Here is an 18,983-nt window from a genome sequence, read left to right as displayed (position 1 = left end):
TCACTCCATCCTGAGATTGAACGCCTCCCATGTAGGTTTGTCATTTCCTGAATCAGCTGGATCATGGATCAAGAAAAGGTCGAAGAGAGGATGCCACATCATGGATTCTTGATATGGCATATCTTGTGGGCCCTGGCATCATGCCGGTTGGTGCTTGAATGTAGCGCAAGCGTCATGTCTTTCTCCTTCTCACTAATAAAATGACCCCTCAGCCAAGCTGCATTTTTATCTTTGGCTGTGAGAGCAGCCAGGTGCATAAACACACTAATAGTTGTTTTTGTTTACAACAAAGACATTTTTTTATTCAAGCAGGTCTTCAAAGACACTGAAAGCTGTCCTTTTTTCACCCCTAAAATGATCAGTGCTTGCTCACAAACTCTCTCACACACAGACATGCAGACGCACACACACACACACACACACGGCTCGTCCATAATATAACTAAAATTATAAAATAATTTAATGCATCGGCCTACAAAGGGAAAATGCTTGAATCTGGTTGAATCCTGTAAAAATGTCAAATATAACCACTTTTGTACCAAATGAAATGCTGACATTACAGAATGCATGGTTTTATACTGTAAAGGCAGTGAGATCAAAACATGTGGTTATAATGGAAGTCAATGGGGCCATTTTTGCCTCGAGGTGTCCAGAGGGGTTATCTGGAATTACATAAAAAATACTAATGCAATCAAATAAGTGTTGTTGCTTATCTTTGACATATCCAAGCCTCTAATCACCACCAAAGCCCCATTCCCTATGATTTATTTTATGGAAAATAATTAATATTTTGTTGGGTTTTTCATAAATAATTGTTACTTCAAAGATTTAAAACTGGCATTTAAAGGGTTAAAATCCAGAAAATGATTAAATGTTTGGTAGTTTTGAGCAAGTTAGAAGTTGTTTAAGTGATTAATTAAAAAAACAGAAAAAATTATTCATATATGATGATTTAATAACAGTTTTTGGACATGTACATTTTGCCTCGAAGGCAAGGCAAGGCAACTTTATTTCTATAGCACAATTCAGCAGCAATGCGATTCAAAGTGCTTTACACAAGACATAAAAACAGTTAAAAATATCATACAAATTGGTAACAGATGAAGAAACAGTTATATAGCTAGGTGTCCAAAGGGAGTTATCTGGCACTATGTAAAAAATACTAATGCAATCAAATTAGTTTTGTTCATAATCTTTGACATATCCAAGCCTCTAATCACCACCAAAGCCCCATCTACATATTATTCATTATATGGAAAATAAATCATTTTTTGTCTTTTTTTTATAAATAATTACATACTTCAAATACATAAACTGGCATTTAAAGGGTTTAAATCCTGAAAATGATTGAATGTTTGGTGGTTTTGATTAAGTTAGAAGTTGTTTAAGTGATTCATGAAAAAAAGCAGGAAAAAAATATTGATATATGATGATTTAATAACAGTTTTGTGCGTGGACATTTTTGCCTCGAAGGTGTCCAGAGGGTACAAAATGAATCATTTAAGTATAAAAGACATGTAAGAGTAAAAAACACTGGATTTAAAAATTTGACTGAAAAGGATTACTACAAAATGTAATGCCATAAGAAGTAACACAGCAAAAATGATCACAAAATGAAAAAAAGAACTTGAGAAAAATGTACAAAATGACCGAAGAGGGCATAAGGGTTAAAACCGTTGGTTTTATTTGAACATTCATAGACGTTAGGCCAACTGAACAATACACTGATTTAAATATCTCAATAAGAGTATCTCAAAATATAATCAATATTTCCCTCTCATACAACCAACATTAACTCACTATTTTCTAATCTTAAATCCCAGAATTAGCTAACTGTCAGGAGGCTTGGAGTTGCTATGGCAACAGTTGACAGCAGCTAAGCGCCCGCTAGCTCAACGGTCCGAGCAATAATCACTAATATAATTACAATTTGACATATCTAAACAAAATCAACAATTACCATCAACAGTCACACGCCTTAGGACCTTAGCTAATGTCAGTTTACAACTTTTTCTTTACAGATTAGATAAATAAGAGCCTAGCTAAATCCTTCGGGGAACTACGGTAGCGTCCCGAATGACAGCCATTTTCTGCTAGCTAACTTTACATCGCCGCGGTCATTTACGGTAACGAAACGTTACTAATTTACCAAAACACAGACACACTACATCACAAAAACACATGTAAGGTTAAAGGTGGCCCGGTGACATTTACTCACCTAAAAGAAATCATTAAAAAACGATAAGTCCGTCATCTGGCCTTCAGTGGAAAGTTCCCTCGGACATTGATTCAGACGTTGGGCCAAAACCAACCGTTAATATACGTAACGTAACCAACGGATGATCTCGTGCCTTAATCTTTTATATATGTCAATGGCCTTAATACCATAGACTGCTATTAATATTTACAGTCTATGCTCTATACTCACATAACACACACACACACACACACACACACACACACACACACACACACACACACACACACACACACACACACACACACACACACACACACACACACACACACACACACACACACACACACACACACACACTATGTACACAAGAACTAGTCTGTCTGCGTCACCAAAGCGCCCTCTGGTGGACATCAGCAGGAAGTACAAGCAGAACTGCAGACACATTTTCCATTTTTTTCCTCCTAATTGTATTATTTATTTTGCCTAAAATCTATCAATTTAAAGATATGTAATATAATATAGTAGTAACAGTTTAATATTTCCCTTTTGAGATGTTAAGGGCAAAATCGTTAAATAATTCATAAAATAAAATGCTAAAAACCTTTTAAAAGTCAGGTAGAGTGAGTTCCAGCTGTCAGCTGCTGGTGTCTGGTGTAATGGCGCCCTCTGGTGGAGATCAGCAGGAACTACAAGCAGAACTACAGACACATTTTTCCTTTTTTTATTTAGCCTATAATCGATCAATTTAACTATGTTAAATCTAATGTAGTAGTAAAAGTATAATATTCCCCTTTGAGATGTTGATGGCAAAATATTTATTAAACAAATGAAGTCAGAATAAACTGTAAACATGTTTTAATGTGTGTATTTTTGTGTTCAGCTCTGCTTGTAGTTGCTGCTGATCTCCACCAGAGGGCGCCATTACACCAGACACCAGCAGCTGACAGCTGGAACTCACTCACTGAACTTTTAAAGGTTTTTAACGTTTTATTTTATGAATTATTCACAAATTTTGTCGTTCACAACATCACAGAGAGGAATATTATATTTTCACTCCTTTATTAGATTCAACATCTTTAAATTGATCGATTATATCGATATATTAAAATAATTAAACTGTCAAAGCGCCCTCTGGTGGACATCAGCAGGAACTACAAGCAGAGCGCCAGAAGACAAATACATTAAAACCAAACATGTTTACACTTTTTATTATTTTAATTTGAATGTTTTTATCTTATACACTAACTCGGCTTTTTAAATTAAATGTTACCTACTGATGTGTATTTATTTTGTAATACTATATGCCTTTATTTTATTTATTACAATTATTATACTGATTATTTAATTTCATTATTTTATTATTCTGATTATTTTTATTGAATTATTTTAAATACTCAATCTAATAAACTGATTAAAATAAAAGGATATCCTATTATAAAATAATTGCATTATATATATATATATATATATATATATATATATATATATATATATATATATATATATATATATATATATATATATTATTTATTTATTTATGGTCCTTAAATAAAATAAAGGATTAAGGATTTAAAATATGCATTTAAATAATATATTATTTAATAAATAATTATTAGAATAAAGGGATATAGATTTACTAAATAAATACATAAAATGTAATCAAATTTAATTAAACAAAGGCAAATATACAAGAGTAAATAATACACACTGTGTACAAAAAGAATGTACAAGAAACTCACTTTAAAAGGAGACACATAGACACAGACACACACACACAGACAGAATTGTATTCAATTAAATCATAATAATCGTGAGGACTAATATTTCTCTCTCTTCAGATGAACACACACGGAGCTCCTCGGTGGATCCTCCTCAGAGACGGTCCAGTGGTGAGGGACGCTGTCCTGACTCCAGGAGACGCAGGTTCGATCCCCGCCTCAGCTACGCCACACGTGAGTGTTTGTGATGAATGGAAGTGAACATTTGAGATTTCACGTCCATCTCAACTTGAGAATTTTACAAACTTCAACTTGGGAATATCCAACTTTTGACCGACATTTAAAAAAAGTTCTTGTTTAAGCTTCTTTAAAATAGTCTGTACATGATTAAAGTGATGGTTGGGAGTAATTTCACACTAGGGTTCTTTGCACCATGACCTCGAGGCCAAACACCCCCAGAAGCTTTTTCACCTGGGTCTAACATTGGGAGAGTTAGGGTAGAGTAGCATTAGCCACTGAATAGCTGCGCGCGGGGGCTAATGGACAGACGTTGTATCTTGTAAGTTACCCCACTAATAGACGCTGAAATGATACCAAAGGTCTACACTAGTACATATAGGTTATGCACTCATAAAGCGATGGATTGGAAAGTTTGTAAGTACACCAGAAGTTTATGTAAATAACACTTGCCTGCTCTCTTCTGCTCTCTGCTGCTGCTGCTGCTGCTGTGAGACGAGTGCTTAGGACCGTCTACAAATTACAACACCGAAAGAGATGCAACAAACATATTTATTAATTTAATGATTAAATAAGGTAATGTCTCCAAACTTACCTCAATTATAACTTGTCTCCTGCTAGTTATACTACAGCACTTACTTTAAAAATAAATTAAATTAATAAATATTTTTGTTGCATCTCTTTGTGTAATTGAATGTCCTAAGCACTCGTCTTCTAACTCTTGCAGCAAGAGAAATGGCAGCAGGCAAGGTGTTATTATAAACTTCTGATGCTACAATCGTTAGAGTACATAATATCTACTATAGTGTTTAGCACGTCCAACAGGTGACTGTGAGGCGGTTCCAGGTACTGCCAGATGACGGTGCTTTCAGGGACCATGGTAGTGGAGTTTAGCCTGAAAAGTGAGCGTCATGCAGCGATGAAAGTTAAGTTAAGCGGTTTTCTGATTTCTATAATTTCACTGTGTGGGGAATTGGCAGATCAGCGCCCACAGCCGCTGCAGGCACCCTGCTTGCTGAGAGAGGTCAACACCCTACTTTCACAATGAAATGGACTAGTCCGTTACAGTGCCTTAACTGGGTTCCCGAGGCAGTTTATAACTTTCAGGAAGCGGAGTTTGATCGGGAGATTATTCCATTTCGCTGCATTATTGACATCTGCAGTCGGGGGCTCTCATGTTCTGTCTGTTTACGTAGCTCTGTTAGCTCGGTCATTTAGACAATAGGCTGTTGACAGAGTAACGTTAACGTTCGGTTGAAAAGGTTAAAAAATGCTTGTGTAGTTGTGTCGAATTGTATGCACTTGTGGGAGTTATATGGTACGTTTAAGTTACTCTGTCTTTTGCAGACAGCAAAATGTAGGCTATAGGCTAGGCTAGTTAACCTTAGCATAGCTTCCCGTCACTCATTAACTTAGCTGAAACTCCCCACATGGATTTGGGCAAACAAATAGAAAAGAGTGTGGCTGCTGCTGAGCCATCTCTTGGTCCTCCACCAGCCAAAAAAACTTGCTCAAGTTCTGTGTGGAAGCATTTTACAGTCAGTGCTGCAGATAAAACCAAAATGATATGTAATGTGTGCAAAAGTCAAATCAGCAGAGGCAGAGATATCAAACATCTGTCAACATCTGCTATGCATAATCACATGCACTTAAAGCATCCTCTCCTGGTACTGTGTGCCAACCCCCACAAGCACAAATCCCCCACCAGCAAAATATATTTCATAATGTTCACAATGGTATTTTATTAGTTGTTGGTTTAACCATGGATGAGGTAATGGCTATTATTTTATTTTATTTTCAATGACGTTCCTTGTTATGTTCATTGCTGGATTTATGGAAAAACATCAACCAATATTGCATATCCATAATTATTATAATGGATATAATTAAATAATACTTACACTTTAACGTAAATTAGAAGTGTAGCGTAAAACGCAAAAGCGCCTATTTAGAATTTTACTTCGAATACAAATACTTTTCCCCCCTCAACAAATACAGATACAAATACCGGCTGCTTTGCCACCTACTATATATATATATATATATATATATATATATATATATATATATATATATATATGCTACACTGGTATTTCCCATTTTTTTGGGATCAATAAAAATCTATCTATCTATCTATCTATCTATTTATTTATTTATCATGTTATGTGGTGGGCAGGTCTGGGCCAAAATGCCAGGCCTGATTTCTGGTCCCAGTCCGTCCCTGTCAGTCACTGCGGCTCAAGCAGAGAGGAGCTTTTTCAAACTAAAGTTGATCAAGTCATACCTGAAGTCAACTATGTCCCAGGAACGGATCACTGGTCTGCGTCGTCATCAATATCAATCACTCAATAGGAGAGCAGATTTCATACGATGACATCATTGATGATTTTGCATCAAAGAAGGCCAGAAAGGTCAGGTTTTTTAGTTGCAGTTTGGGTTTTCTGTTCTTAGTGCTATAGTGTAATACTTACATTCTCTTTAGTGTGTTTTCACAATTGTGTGATGGAGGATTTGTGCTATTTCGAATATTTATTCAATATTGTCTTTTGGCAATGTTGGAGGTAGAGATTGTGCACCTTATAAAAAAATTGTGGGGGCTCAGAGAGGGGGTCAGGACGGCGTCATTCAATGTAGAACCGCCCTGACTTTAAGACACACTTTCACACTCAGAATCCTAAGATGTGTTAGTCATGAAGGTGCTGTTTGAGGTTAACAAAGGAAAATAAATACGGACAAACACGCTAAAATAAATCCAGTGAATGTAGAATATCTGAATGATTATTAATGTTTCCTGTGGAGCTGCAGCAGCTTCGTGGACTCCTTCAGGGCAGATGTGTTTCCAGATGTAACTGACTCGGCTTCTGCTATTTGAAAACTACAAAACTCGTAATTACAACAACTCTGAAATGACATGAACGCAGCATAAGACACAGCTTTGAGCTAAATGCTAACCGTGACGATGAGAGCTGAAATTAATCAGCAACTACTTTGATAATCAATGAAACGTTTGATTAAAATGTTTATTGACGTTGTGAGAATCAGAAGACGTCATCTTGAACTGTGATGGACTTTTTTTACTATTTTAAAATTAATTATTTAAGATTTTATTGATAAAATGTTGGCATTTTTTTGTTTATATTTGTGTCTTTGTTTTAGGAAGTTAAAAATAATTTTTAAGCATGTAAAAAAAAAGAAAAGAGTTTTCCAGCTTTGTGGCGTTTTAGGTTTATTGAAGGTAACAAATACAAATAAATTCTCATATTCTGAGAATTTCAGATTGAAGTTGCAAATTTACAAGAAAATAATTCAGATCTCTCTGAGATTAATGTGATTAGAAGATTACTGCCCCTACTCACTGATATACACCGTCCTTAATCACTGCTCATTACTCAGCTGTTTTCAACGCTTCTTTATACTCCAGCGTTTTTAAGTCTTTCATGCTTCAATCACTAGTTACTACGGTCAACGATTTCAATTTTGAATCAAAAATGTATCAAAATGTGTTTCGATTTCGACTGTTACACTCAGAAGCAGAACAGGCGACTCTTCCGGTATAAACAGAAAACAACAACCCGACACAGCGTAGTTTACCGGCTGGTAGCATGCAGCTAAAGACACAAGATAATGTTAGTTTAATGGCTGGTAGCATGAGAAAGAAAACACACACGTTACGCGTTATGCTTTTATTGTGAAGAAACAAAAAGAAAAATTGTGACACAAGTCAGTGACATTTCCACAGTATCATCATCAGGACTATGTTCAATCATTCTAAATTATTTTGTACAAAGTAAATTTTAGTAGTAAGTATAAATGTAGAATGAGGTGGTCATTAAAACAAACTTTTCTCGATTCCACACAGGCTATTTCCGCGTTACAGCAGCTCAAATGCAACACAACAGATAAGAAAAAACCCATTAAAGTGTAAGATTGCGAGGTTAAAATTTTCATGAAGTTAATCAATGTGCTTATTTAACAGAGAGCCACCACCATTGTTTTGTGTGGCTTTTTATAACAAAATGCTGAATATAATATGAAAAGTTGGTACTTGTTACAGTGGTTTTAAGCACTCCCCTCCCTTCCACTAGGCGGGTGTGACATCTTAAGAGGGACTCCAAGAGTCTAACGGCTAGTAGGCAGTAGGCTAGCAGTTATATTGGAGACCTAGCTAGCTAGCAAAAATGGTAAACTATTGTGTTTGTGCGGATGTATGCATTAATTGAGAAACAGGGCGCAGGGTCCACCAGGACAAACGGCTGATTTGCGGCCTGGGGAGGTCTGGGGCTACCAAAGTGGGCTGATTTTACTGCTGCCCCACTGTCTCCTCTGCCTGCTGCGCTGTGTGTGTGTGTGAGGCCGTGTGTGAGACCGGCTGGCCAGCGAAGGTTGTGTGGTGCTTGTTGAGTTTAACTCGAAAAGACAGTTAACCCCAGGTTCCCATTAATCTTATGGATGGACATGTGTTGTGATATTTAAACAAACGATCAGTCAACGGCGAAATAAAAGCCTTTTATTTTACGAGAGCGGTCTGAGAGACCTCCAGCCCCGAAGAGCAAGCAGCCGGGCAGGCTGCTAGTTGTCGCGCGTTACTTCATGGAGCTTCTCAACTCCGAAAACTTTAAAGCAAATTGTCAATTCAGCAACGCTTTTCGAACTGCCTATATTCAAAATCTAAATAGTTAATTTCCGCCTAAAATGTTCTCAGAAGTGAATTTAGTGATGAATAAGATGGCGAAAATGGATAAAATTGTCCCGTTTTATTTACCTGCTTTGGGCTGCTACTCCCTGTTATGACATCATCACCCAGTTACTGTAAAAACATGCTACCTTTGAAGAAACCCCAATAAATGTTATTTTAAAGCATTTTAAGACATAAATGATTAAATATATACATATTGAGCACTTTATTTACATATTAATTGGTTGTGGTGGTTAACCTGCACTTTACACTTTAAATAGAAATAAAATAGAAAAAACGGGTCCCTGGGTGGCCTAGTGGTTGAGCCCATATACAGAGGCTCAGTCTTGAGGCACTTTCCTGCACATCATTCCCCTCTTCTCCTTTCATGTTTATTCTGTCACAAAAATAAAAGCCTACAGGCCAAAAAACAAAATGTAATAGGAAATAGAAATTAAGAGTAACAATATTATAAGAATATCTTTACTTTCATATACATTCATACATGCATATTATTATGAATTAGAACCCCAAGACATGATGCAAGTCTCAAATCAGCCTAAACACATGCTTATAACTCGGCTTATTATACAGCGTAGTAGAGCCCAGCATATATATCGGCGGGCCGATATTATCGGCCGATATCATCTCCCAAAAACTAAACATATTAAGTGCATTTAAGTGCCCTATTAACCTTCGATAAAAAATATAATATTCGATAAAACATTGTTTTTAAAGAAAACATTCCCTGAAATTAAACATACTTAAACATTACCTTCAGTTGTGCAACTTAACTTTCAGAACTACAAGTTTCAACCTGAGACTGATTGACTGTATATAGGCCTATAAGTATATACCGTACTTTCCGGACTATAAGTCGCACTTTTTTCCTACTTTGGCTGGTCCTGCAACTTATAGTCAGGTGCGACTTATATATCAAAATATACATAATTTAACATGTTTTTAAATGTTAATTGATACTGAAAACATTACCGTCTACAGCCAAAAATATATAATATGCAGCCGAAAACGGTAACCGAGCAGCAGAAAGAAAGTTTGAAATGAGGGAGAAACTTGTGAAGGAGACTGGAGAAAAGGTGACTCTTACTGCAATGAAGAAAACAAAGAAAGCTAATCGGCTAATAGCAAGATGGCCAGAGCTGGAGGAACGAGTCGGAGGGGCTGGTAACGGTGGCCTGGTGGTAGTTCTGTGTGCTATTGTATATTTGAATAACTGTTAATGTGTTACGTTAACATACCGGACACCTACCGTATTCAGCCTGTTGTTCTGGGTGCTATTGTGTAGTTGACAGATGAAAGAAAAGAAAAAGAAATCAAAATAAATGCGAATTTATAGTCCGGTGCGACTTATAGTCCGGAAAATACGGTATACAGTAAGTTATACTCAACCTATTTTCATTTATATATTTGATTACAATGCTACACAGCTCTGTTACACTTATGCTATTAGATCGTTGATCAGCTGTTTCTCCGTGAAGAGAGAGTGCGAGAGAGTGGTGCCTGATAATCAGCTGTTTTTCCGAAGGGATAGTCAACGCGTCAGCTCTTTAGATCAGATCGTGGTCACCACTACGTATTTTCTTGTCTTTGTTTTGGTAGTTGTTGTTTGGTGTAGTTTCATCGTCCATATGACTCTGTGATTTCTTTAGTCGGTCCTCTTCGGTGGAACGGAGGATTAAGTTAGTCTCCATGTTTTCTGTTGAGATGCTGAAGCATTGACGTCGTGCTATTATTGTGGTAAGCTAGTTCCATTTTGCAGTAGACACACTATACAGAGTTTTTCATTGTTATGTTTGAGCTGATTCCAAACGTTGGACACTTTCTCCAGCCTGTCTCTTCTCTTAGCCCCTCACTATTTACCCTCTTTCTTCATTTTGTAATCTGCGCGGCCAGTCTTGATGGCATGTTTCGACAGCAGCGTCAGCCCAGTGTGCAATAGTAATAATCATCCGTGCAGAAACACGTGTAGCGTCACGTTGGTAACATTGATTAAACAAAGCTTCGGAGGCAAATCATTTTTCATCATTTTTTTTTTTTTTTTTTTTTGTTTTTTTTAAATTTTTTTTTTTTTTTTTTTTTTTTTTTTTTTTTTTTTTTTTTAAAATTATAATATTTTTTTTTTTTTTTTTTTGAGATAAAAATTTTTTTTTTTCTGATTTCTATGTTCTCAACGCTCCCTCCTTCTGGGTCAGTCGCAGCAGTAGAGTCATTTTTTGCTGACATTTTGTCTTTTTATACTTTTTTTCTTTTTGTTGCTTTTTTCCAAAGTTTTTTTTTTTTACATTTGTCGCTTTTATTTATTTTTTTTACCTTTCGCTGTTTTTTGTCGCTTTTTTTCAACATTTTTGGCGGTTTCTCTGACATTGTTGGACGCAGCAGTGAGAAGTTTTATCTGACAGGAGGAGACTCTCCTTCCAAAGAACACAGAGACACTGAGGAACCAGACCGGACTCAAGTCCAAACCCAGGATAAAGAGGCTGAAGTGAATGGTGGTGTTGAAGGTGTGGAGGAGGATCAGTGAGTCAGAGGAGACTGTGTAGAAGGACAGAGAGCCAGCAGGAACGTCAACAACTACACTGCTACTCTACCAGAGAACAGAGGAGAAGGAGGTGGATGTTACTGTCTTATTGTGACAGACGGAGTACTACCCATCTTTAAAGCACTCCAGACTCCAAGACTGATCGTTCATTCCAAACAAACAGTCATTATTGTCTCCTCCTCTCCTGATTCCTCTGTAACTCACTGCTACATGAACCTCTCCTCTCGTCTCAACCTCCCAGTAACAGCGACCAGTCAGAACATCTCTACACAGCAGCTGAGGCCAGGAGTCAAACCTTTCTTGATGATCAGGATATGGCTGATTCTCTTCTCTCACATGTGTCACTTTCCTGTTGTTGTCAGACAGTTTGAGGTTTCCTGTTCACTGTGTTTGTGTCCAGTGTGAGTTCACAGGAATCTGGACGGAGAGAACGAGACACAACGCAGCTGCAGTTATTAACCAATCAGCACTTTGATGATGACATCAGAGGTTTGAATGAGTGATGTCACAGTTTTAATGAAGGAAATTAAAACCCTTACACTTCCTCAGACCTGGTGTCAACCATCTGACTCCAGCAGGCTCCACCCTGAGAGGAAGGGGAGGGGCATTAAAAGGATTTTGCGCGTTAACTTGTTATCATGTTTATTTTGACAGCCCTGATTTATATTAATTTATAACTAACAAAACTCAAAGAGATGTGTCAACAGCTTTGAAACAAAAATGTTTCTCTTCGCTCTACCAGACTGACTGACTGTGGCTGCAGCAGGCCTCTTCATACCTGAGAGTGTCCAGTCTCCAGAGTGGATTCTTCAGTCCCGCTGACAGTAGCTTCACTCCTGAGTCTCCTGGATGATTGTAGCTCAGGTCCAGCTCTCTCAGATGGGAGGAGTTGGATCTCAGAGCTGAGACCAGAGAAGAACAGCCTTCCTCTGAGATCAGACAGCCTGACAGACTGGAAACACACAGAACAACACACAGGAATCCTCTGTGAACATGTAGCGCCATGTTTGTTTGTTGTCCAGGTACATTTTTACAGTGGCCGGAAACGGTTCATCAGAAGTTCAAAAGCTACAACGGAAGTTGTTGATTTTAAGCCACAATGGAAGTGATGTCTACGGAGCCCCCTCCTGTCAGCTGAAAAAAAATAATCAAACCCAACAGATATTTAAACGCAATGGATTCAAAATCCTTCCCCTTTGATTTAGTTTTTTTTCCACTCAGCAACGAATGGAGTGGACCATTCTACTATAGTAATTAGGGGTGTGACAAGACACTTACCTCCACGGACACATCACAGGATATGGTTCACGAACGAGACGCAGGATTTTAAAAAAAAATTTAAAGAAATCCTCAATGATGAAATATATGAATGGAAAATACTTTTTTTATTCAACTGAAAAATCAAACACTGCAAAATGTTTTGTATAAACTCTACCAACTGGCTTCTGCCCTGTACAATTTCACATGAGAAATCTAACTCCTTTCCACAAATTGAACATAAAAAAATAAACAGTATAAATAAAATAAATGTGTAAATAACAGAAAAATAACACTTTAAATGCAAACAGTAAGTGTATCAATAACCAAAGTACTGCTCTCTCAAAACTACAAGTGCAAACAGAAACAATTTTTTTCTTCAAGCATTAAAGAGATAAACTAGAGAGCTGTGGTGGTGCTGTAAGTGTTTTTGCATAGTGCTCGTGTTAGCCGGTATACTGGCATTTTTTCTTACAATGTTTACATATTGTGTTGTCTTGTCTGTCACTCTTCGTGTTATTATTTTCGTGAAAAACCAAAAATGTTGCCACACAAATGATTTAAAAGTGGCAGGGGATCTTCAATAGTAATTTCGCTCCATCACGCTGACATCACATCGCCTCGCGACAACTTTTCACCTCGGCGGAGAAATCTCGTCACACGTTTTATCTCGCGAGATCTCGTAAAACCAGATCCGTCACACCCTTTAATAGTAATGTTAGCTCCGAGGGATTTAAGCTTTTATTTATCTAATTTTAACAATATAACTTGTGATCACACATCTGTTACAGTACTTAAGGGTATGACTGTTGGAAGTTAGGGGTCATTTGTTTAGAGAAACTATTACATTTGAGAAGAAGCTATTTTTAAATCTGGTGGTGCTAGATTGTATAGACCTATAACGCCTGCCACAAGGTAACAATTGAAACAGGTGGTGGCTAGGACGAAGTTCTATCCTTCATGATGTTCTTGGCTCTTCTGCTGTGCAAAGCGAAAAGACCGTGAACTCAATTTTGGTCGAAAATGAGTTATTGTCATTTTTGGAACATTAAAGATCTGCTTTATCATGTGGAAAAATATCTTGAGTCAATTTTATTGTTTTGGGGAGAAAATTGTGTGTCGTCTTTGCCGTAACTTCAAAAGCTGTAGAGAAGCCGGCAGAATACCGTAACATCAGTTACGGTTCTTTGTCTTAGTTTCATGGTGCTTCAGAATGCTCAAATTGAGTTAAGGTACTCTGTTAATGCGCTACACACGCACCGCGAGAGGACGACGCGGACATGCGGCACATGTACCTGACTGGGAAAATACAGCTTCACTCGTTACTGTAAGTAGGCTACAATAAAACCTAAAAGTAAATACGTATCAATACCCACTCACCTGTCTACAGTCCTACACATGCCTGTCCATGCAGTCCACTCTCGACCCACCCACCTGTTTACACAAACGCAGCTCTTCTCTACTCTAAAACAAAAGCTGTCGGTTTTAGTCTAACTGTTTATCTTAGTTTGCCACAAATCTTGAAATGTGGACAAATTCTTGTGAAGTCAACTGCTGGCTAAAGTAACCATCCTCTCTGCAGAGCATCTATGGATGTATTATAAGATCAAAACAAACCAACGTGGCTACTTAATATGCACGTGATTGACGGATCTTTATGTTTACGTCTTGTTCTTGCAATGAGTCTAAATTAGTGCCTCATATCCAAACAGAAGAACATGCTTTATATGCATTAAAACATCAAAACACTCTCATGCTTAATTCTGTCTGTCAGAGTGTGTGAATCAATCCTGTGACTGCCTGTGTGGTAATATGAGTATGACATACAGAAAAAAACGTATTGATATATCATCTTTCCATATGATGTTGATGAATGTGAAGCAATTTTTATCATAGTGAGTCCAATAGAATTAATATTGCTTATTATCATTGCTTATTAAATTATCATTGTTATCATAACATTGTGCTACAAAATAGAAGTTAAGGTCTTTGCCTTGGTATGACCGATTTGTCATTTTGTGGGCAATGCTAAGGCAGAATACAGTAACTTCCGAAAAGGGTCAAAGGTCAAACCTATAACTCAATTGTCAGGACATTAAGATAACTTTAAAGTCATTTTTCTCAGTTTCACACTCTGGCGAGTTGAGGTCTTTTGCGTTAGTAGGGCAGTCTTGAGAGAGTCGGACTGAGTGCAATATCTGACAGGAGGGAGGGGGAAACCAATGATTTTTTTTTCCTGCCATCTTGATAATTCTCTGCAGAGCCTTTTTGTCTTGCTTGTGGAACACGCAGCAAACCACACAGAGATGCAGTATGAAAGGATGCTGTCAATGGTGGATCTGTAAAGGACACCAGCAGCTTCACATTCATGTTGTTTTCCCTGAGTATCCTCCAGGAAGTGAAAGCGCTGCTGTGCTTTATTTATTTTATTTTTTACCACTGTTGTGGTGTAAGTTGACCATGTGAAACAGTTTGTTATATGGATGCCCAGGAACTTGAATGAACTCTCTCCCGCACTCACCATTTATGAAGAGAGGTTGGGGGTGTGTGTTATGTTTTCTAAAGTCTGTTATGAGTTTTTTTGTTTTGGTGGTGTTTAGGATGAGGTTATTGGCAGAGCACCACTCAGACAGATTCCGCACTTCCTGTCTGTCGGCGACTCGTCCCGCCGTTATAAGTCCTACCACAGTAGTGTCATCTTCAAACTTTATGTTGGTGGGAAACGTTGGTAAACAGTCAAAGGTGTATAGTGAATAGAGGAAGGGTTCAGCACACAGCCCTGAGGGGAGCCGTGCTAAGTGTGATGGTGGAGGAAGGGGGGGGGGCCAATTCTGACAGTCTGTGGGCAATTTGACAAAAAGTCCTTTATCCAGCCACAGGTAGGTGAGGGTCAGCAGTTTGTTTATCAGGATGTCGGGGGATGATTGTATTAAAGGCAGGGCTATAATCTCGAAGAGCATCCTGGCCTAGCTGTTTCTCTGTTCGAGATGGCACAGGGCAGCATGGATAAGGCGTCATCTGCAGATCTGTTAGGCTTGTATGCAAAGTGGTGATTGTCCAAGTAGTGAGGGAGACTGGCTTGTACCTGTGTGAGTACCAGTCTCTCAAAGCACTTCATTATGAGAGGGGGAAGGGCCACGGGTCTGTAGTCTGCTAGGCTGTTTGATGATGATTTCTTGTGGATGGGGATGATAGTTGCTGATTTCCGAGAGGAGGGGACAGTGGCCTGAGTGAGAGATAAGTTTGAAGATGGTGGTAAAGACAGCAAAGAGTTCATTACAACATGATCGGGTACCTTCCCAGGTACCCCATCAGGGCCAGCAGCCTTCTTGGGGTTCACTGCTTTGAGAACCTGTCTCACTTTGTGTTGTTGGACAGTGAGAACAGAAGTGTCAGTGACCACAGGGGGGTTGAGGTAGAGGAGCTCTTGGTCTCAAAGGGCAGGCAAAAGTTAAGGTCTTCTGCCAGCAGGACACCATGTGTTGTTGTTCCTTCTTTTTTTTGCCCTGATAGTTGGTGAGATGTTGTAACCCCTGCCACACTCGTCTTGGAACGATATACAAGACATGGTTCTCAGCATTTCGTTGTACGCTTTGGGACTCTTTCCAAAAGAAAAAAAAAGCTATATTACCCGAAGGGCCCGGTCCCTACGCTTTGAGAAGTTTGTGTCATTTTGTGTTTTTTGTCTGGGTGGGTGGTGATATCGAGGGGGATATGTTCATGTTGTGAAATGTATGTTTTATATGTTATAAAAATTGGTAATCACAAAAAAGTCCTTTGACACTTGGTATTAGCAGACACAAAGATACATGTTAGCTGTTTCTCAACTCAAGTTAATCAGAGTTTAAATGGCCATCAGTTAAATGAATCCTGACCGGAGAGTATCCAGCCTGCAGTGTGGACTCTTCAGTCCAGCCGACAGCTGCTTCCCTCCTGAATCCTGCAGGCCGTTGTTACTCAGGTCCAGCTCTCTCAGACTAGATGACTGGAAGCTGAGAACTGAGGACAGAGCTTCACAGCTTTTCTCTGACAGCTTACAGACACTCAGGCTGGAGAGACAACAGTAAACATGAAAAATTAACATTTGTGGTTACATTTTTAATCGGCAAGTTAAAATCTTTGATGTTTTACTTTAAACAAGTTGGAGATGAAATGACTAATTGTGACTGAATCAGGATTCAGGAATAAGCAAACATCTAGTAATCAAAGTCAGCGTGATTAATGAGGTGTTCTCAACCAGAGTTAATATTCTGTGCTTTTAAAACGTGATTCTAAATAGAACAACATACTTGATTTTCTGAACAGTAAAACTTGAAATCCTGACCGGAGAATGGCTGTTTAAATGAGATGAAGCTTTAAAGTTCAGAAAATATATCTCAGAATTAAAGACAAATATTAACAAACGCTGACCTGAGAGTCTCCAGTGTGCAGTGTGGACTCTTCAGTCCAGCCGACAACTGCTTCACTCCTGAATCCTGCAGGTTGTTGTTGCTCAGGTCCAGCTCTCTCAGACTAGAGGAACTCAGAGCTGAGAACTGAGGACAGAGCTTCACAGCTTTTCTCTGTCAGATTACAGCCACTCAGTCTGGAGAAACAACAGTTATTTATTTTTCTCTCCTGTTCAAAGATATTACAGTATTTAATGATGAATAAATCCCACTTACAGAGCTTTGTTGGAGGCTTTGACCACTGGCAGCAGCCTCAGAAGAGCCTCCTCTGAAGCAGAGTATTTCTTCAGGTCAAACACATCCAGATCTTTCTGTGATGACAGTAAGATGAAGACCAGAGCTGACCACTGAGCAGGAGACAGTTCATCTGTGGAGAGACGTCCTGATGTCAGGTACTGTTGGATCTCCTCCACTAGAGAACGATCATTCAGTTCATTCAGACAGTGGAACAGATTGATGCTTCTCGCTGCAGACAGATTCTCATTGATCTTCTTCTTGATGTACTCCACTGTTTCCTGATTGGTCTGTGAGCTACTTCCTGTCTGTGTCACCAGGCCTCGTAGGAGATTCTGATTGGTCTCCAGTGAAAGACCCAGGAGGAAACGGAGGAACAAGTCCAGGTGTCCATTTGGACTCTGTAAGGCCTTGTCCACAGCACTCTGGTAGAAACGTGCTGATCTGTCTCTGTACACTTCAGTTTGTTTTTCTGCCAGCAGGTTGACTCCAGAGTTGGTGAATGTCAGATGGACATGAAGAGCAGCCAGAAACTCCTGAACACTCAGATGGATGAAGCTGAAGACCTTGTCCTGGTACAGTCCTCTCTCCTCTTTAAAGATCTGTGTGAACACTCCTGAGTACACTGAGGCTGCTCTGATATCGATGCCACACTCTGTCAGGTCTGATTCATAGAAGATCAGGTTGCCTTTCTGCAGCTGCTCAAAAGCCAGTTTTTCCAGAGACTGGATCATCTTCCTGCTCTCTGGACTCCAGTGTGGATCTGTCTCAGCTCCTCCATCATACTTTATGTTCTTCACTTTGGACTGAACCACCAGGAAGTGGATGTACATCTCAGTCAGGGTCTTGGGCAGCTCTCCTCCCTCTCTCGGTCTTCAACAGTCCTCCAGAACTGTAGCAGTGATCCAGCAGAAGACTGGGATGTGGCGCAGCGTCGGGGAGGCTTCGTGATCTCTTGATGTGGGAGATGATTCTGCTGGCCTGCTCCTCATCTCTGAATCTCTTCCCTGAAGTACTCCTCCTTCTGTGGGTGCAGTGAACCCTCTGACCTCTGTTACCATGTCAACACACTCAGGAGGGATCTGATTGGCTGCTGCCGGTGTCGTGTGGTTATCCAGAGGCGGAGCGGAGGCAGCAATTCCCCCTGATGAGGTTTGTCAGCAGCACACCCACTGAGGTGGACTCTGTAACATCAGTCAGGATCTCAGTGTTGAGGAAGTCAGAGGAAAGTCGACACTCATCCAGACCGTCAAAGATGAACACAACCTCTTTAAACCTGCAGAGTCCTGCTTCTTTGGTTTCACTGAAGAAGTGATGAACAAGTTCCACCAAGCTGTACTTTTTCTCTTTCAACACATTCAGCTCTCTGAAAGTGAATGGAAATGTGAACTGGATGTCCTGGTTGGCTTTGCCTTCAGCCCAGTCCAGAGTGAACTTCTGTGTTAAGACTGTTTTCCGATGCCAGCCACTCCTTTTGTCATCACTGTTCTGATTGGTTCATCTCTTCCAGGTGGGGGTTTAAAGATGTCTTCTTGTCTGATTATTATTTCTGGTCTGTCTGGTGTCCTGGATGCTGTTTCAATCTGTCTGACCTCATGTTCATCATTGACCTCTGCAGTCCCTTCCTTTGTGATGTAGATCTCTGTGAACATCT

At 39.1% G+C, this 18,983-nt stretch overlaps 1 protein-coding gene and 1 long non-coding RNA gene across 2 annotated transcripts; one reads left to right on the top strand and one right to left on the bottom strand.

Moving 5' to 3' along the window:
- The first annotated feature begins 3,086 nt into the window (after positions 1-3,086).
- Positions 3,087-17,502, top strand: LOC120554706. Its single transcript, XR_005638565.1, has 3 exons — positions 3,087-3,175; positions 4,039-4,152; positions 17,314-17,502. It is a non-coding gene; the product is annotated as an uncharacterized LOC120554706 (long non-coding RNA).
- LOC120554697 (ribonuclease inhibitor-like) lies at positions 11,153-12,646 on the bottom strand. Its single transcript, XM_039793710.1, has 3 exons — positions 12,169-12,646; positions 11,930-11,976; positions 11,153-11,807 (listed from the first exon to the last, which is right to left on the bottom strand). The coding sequence occupies exons 1-3, from the start codon at positions 12,393-12,395 to the stop codon at positions 11,749-11,751; spliced, it is 333 nt and encodes a 110-aa protein (XP_039649644.1). The 5' UTR covers positions 12,396-12,646; the 3' UTR covers positions 11,153-11,748.
- Positions 17,503-18,983: the final 1,481 nt, after the last annotated feature.

This window comes from Perca fluviatilis, chromosome 24, assembly GCF_010015445.1.
Source record: "Perca fluviatilis chromosome 24, GENO_Pfluv_1.0, whole genome shotgun sequence".
Taxonomy (NCBI): Eukaryota; Metazoa; Chordata; class Actinopteri; order Perciformes; family Percidae; genus Perca; species Perca fluviatilis.
This window is presented reverse-complemented; position numbering and strand designations above follow the sequence as displayed.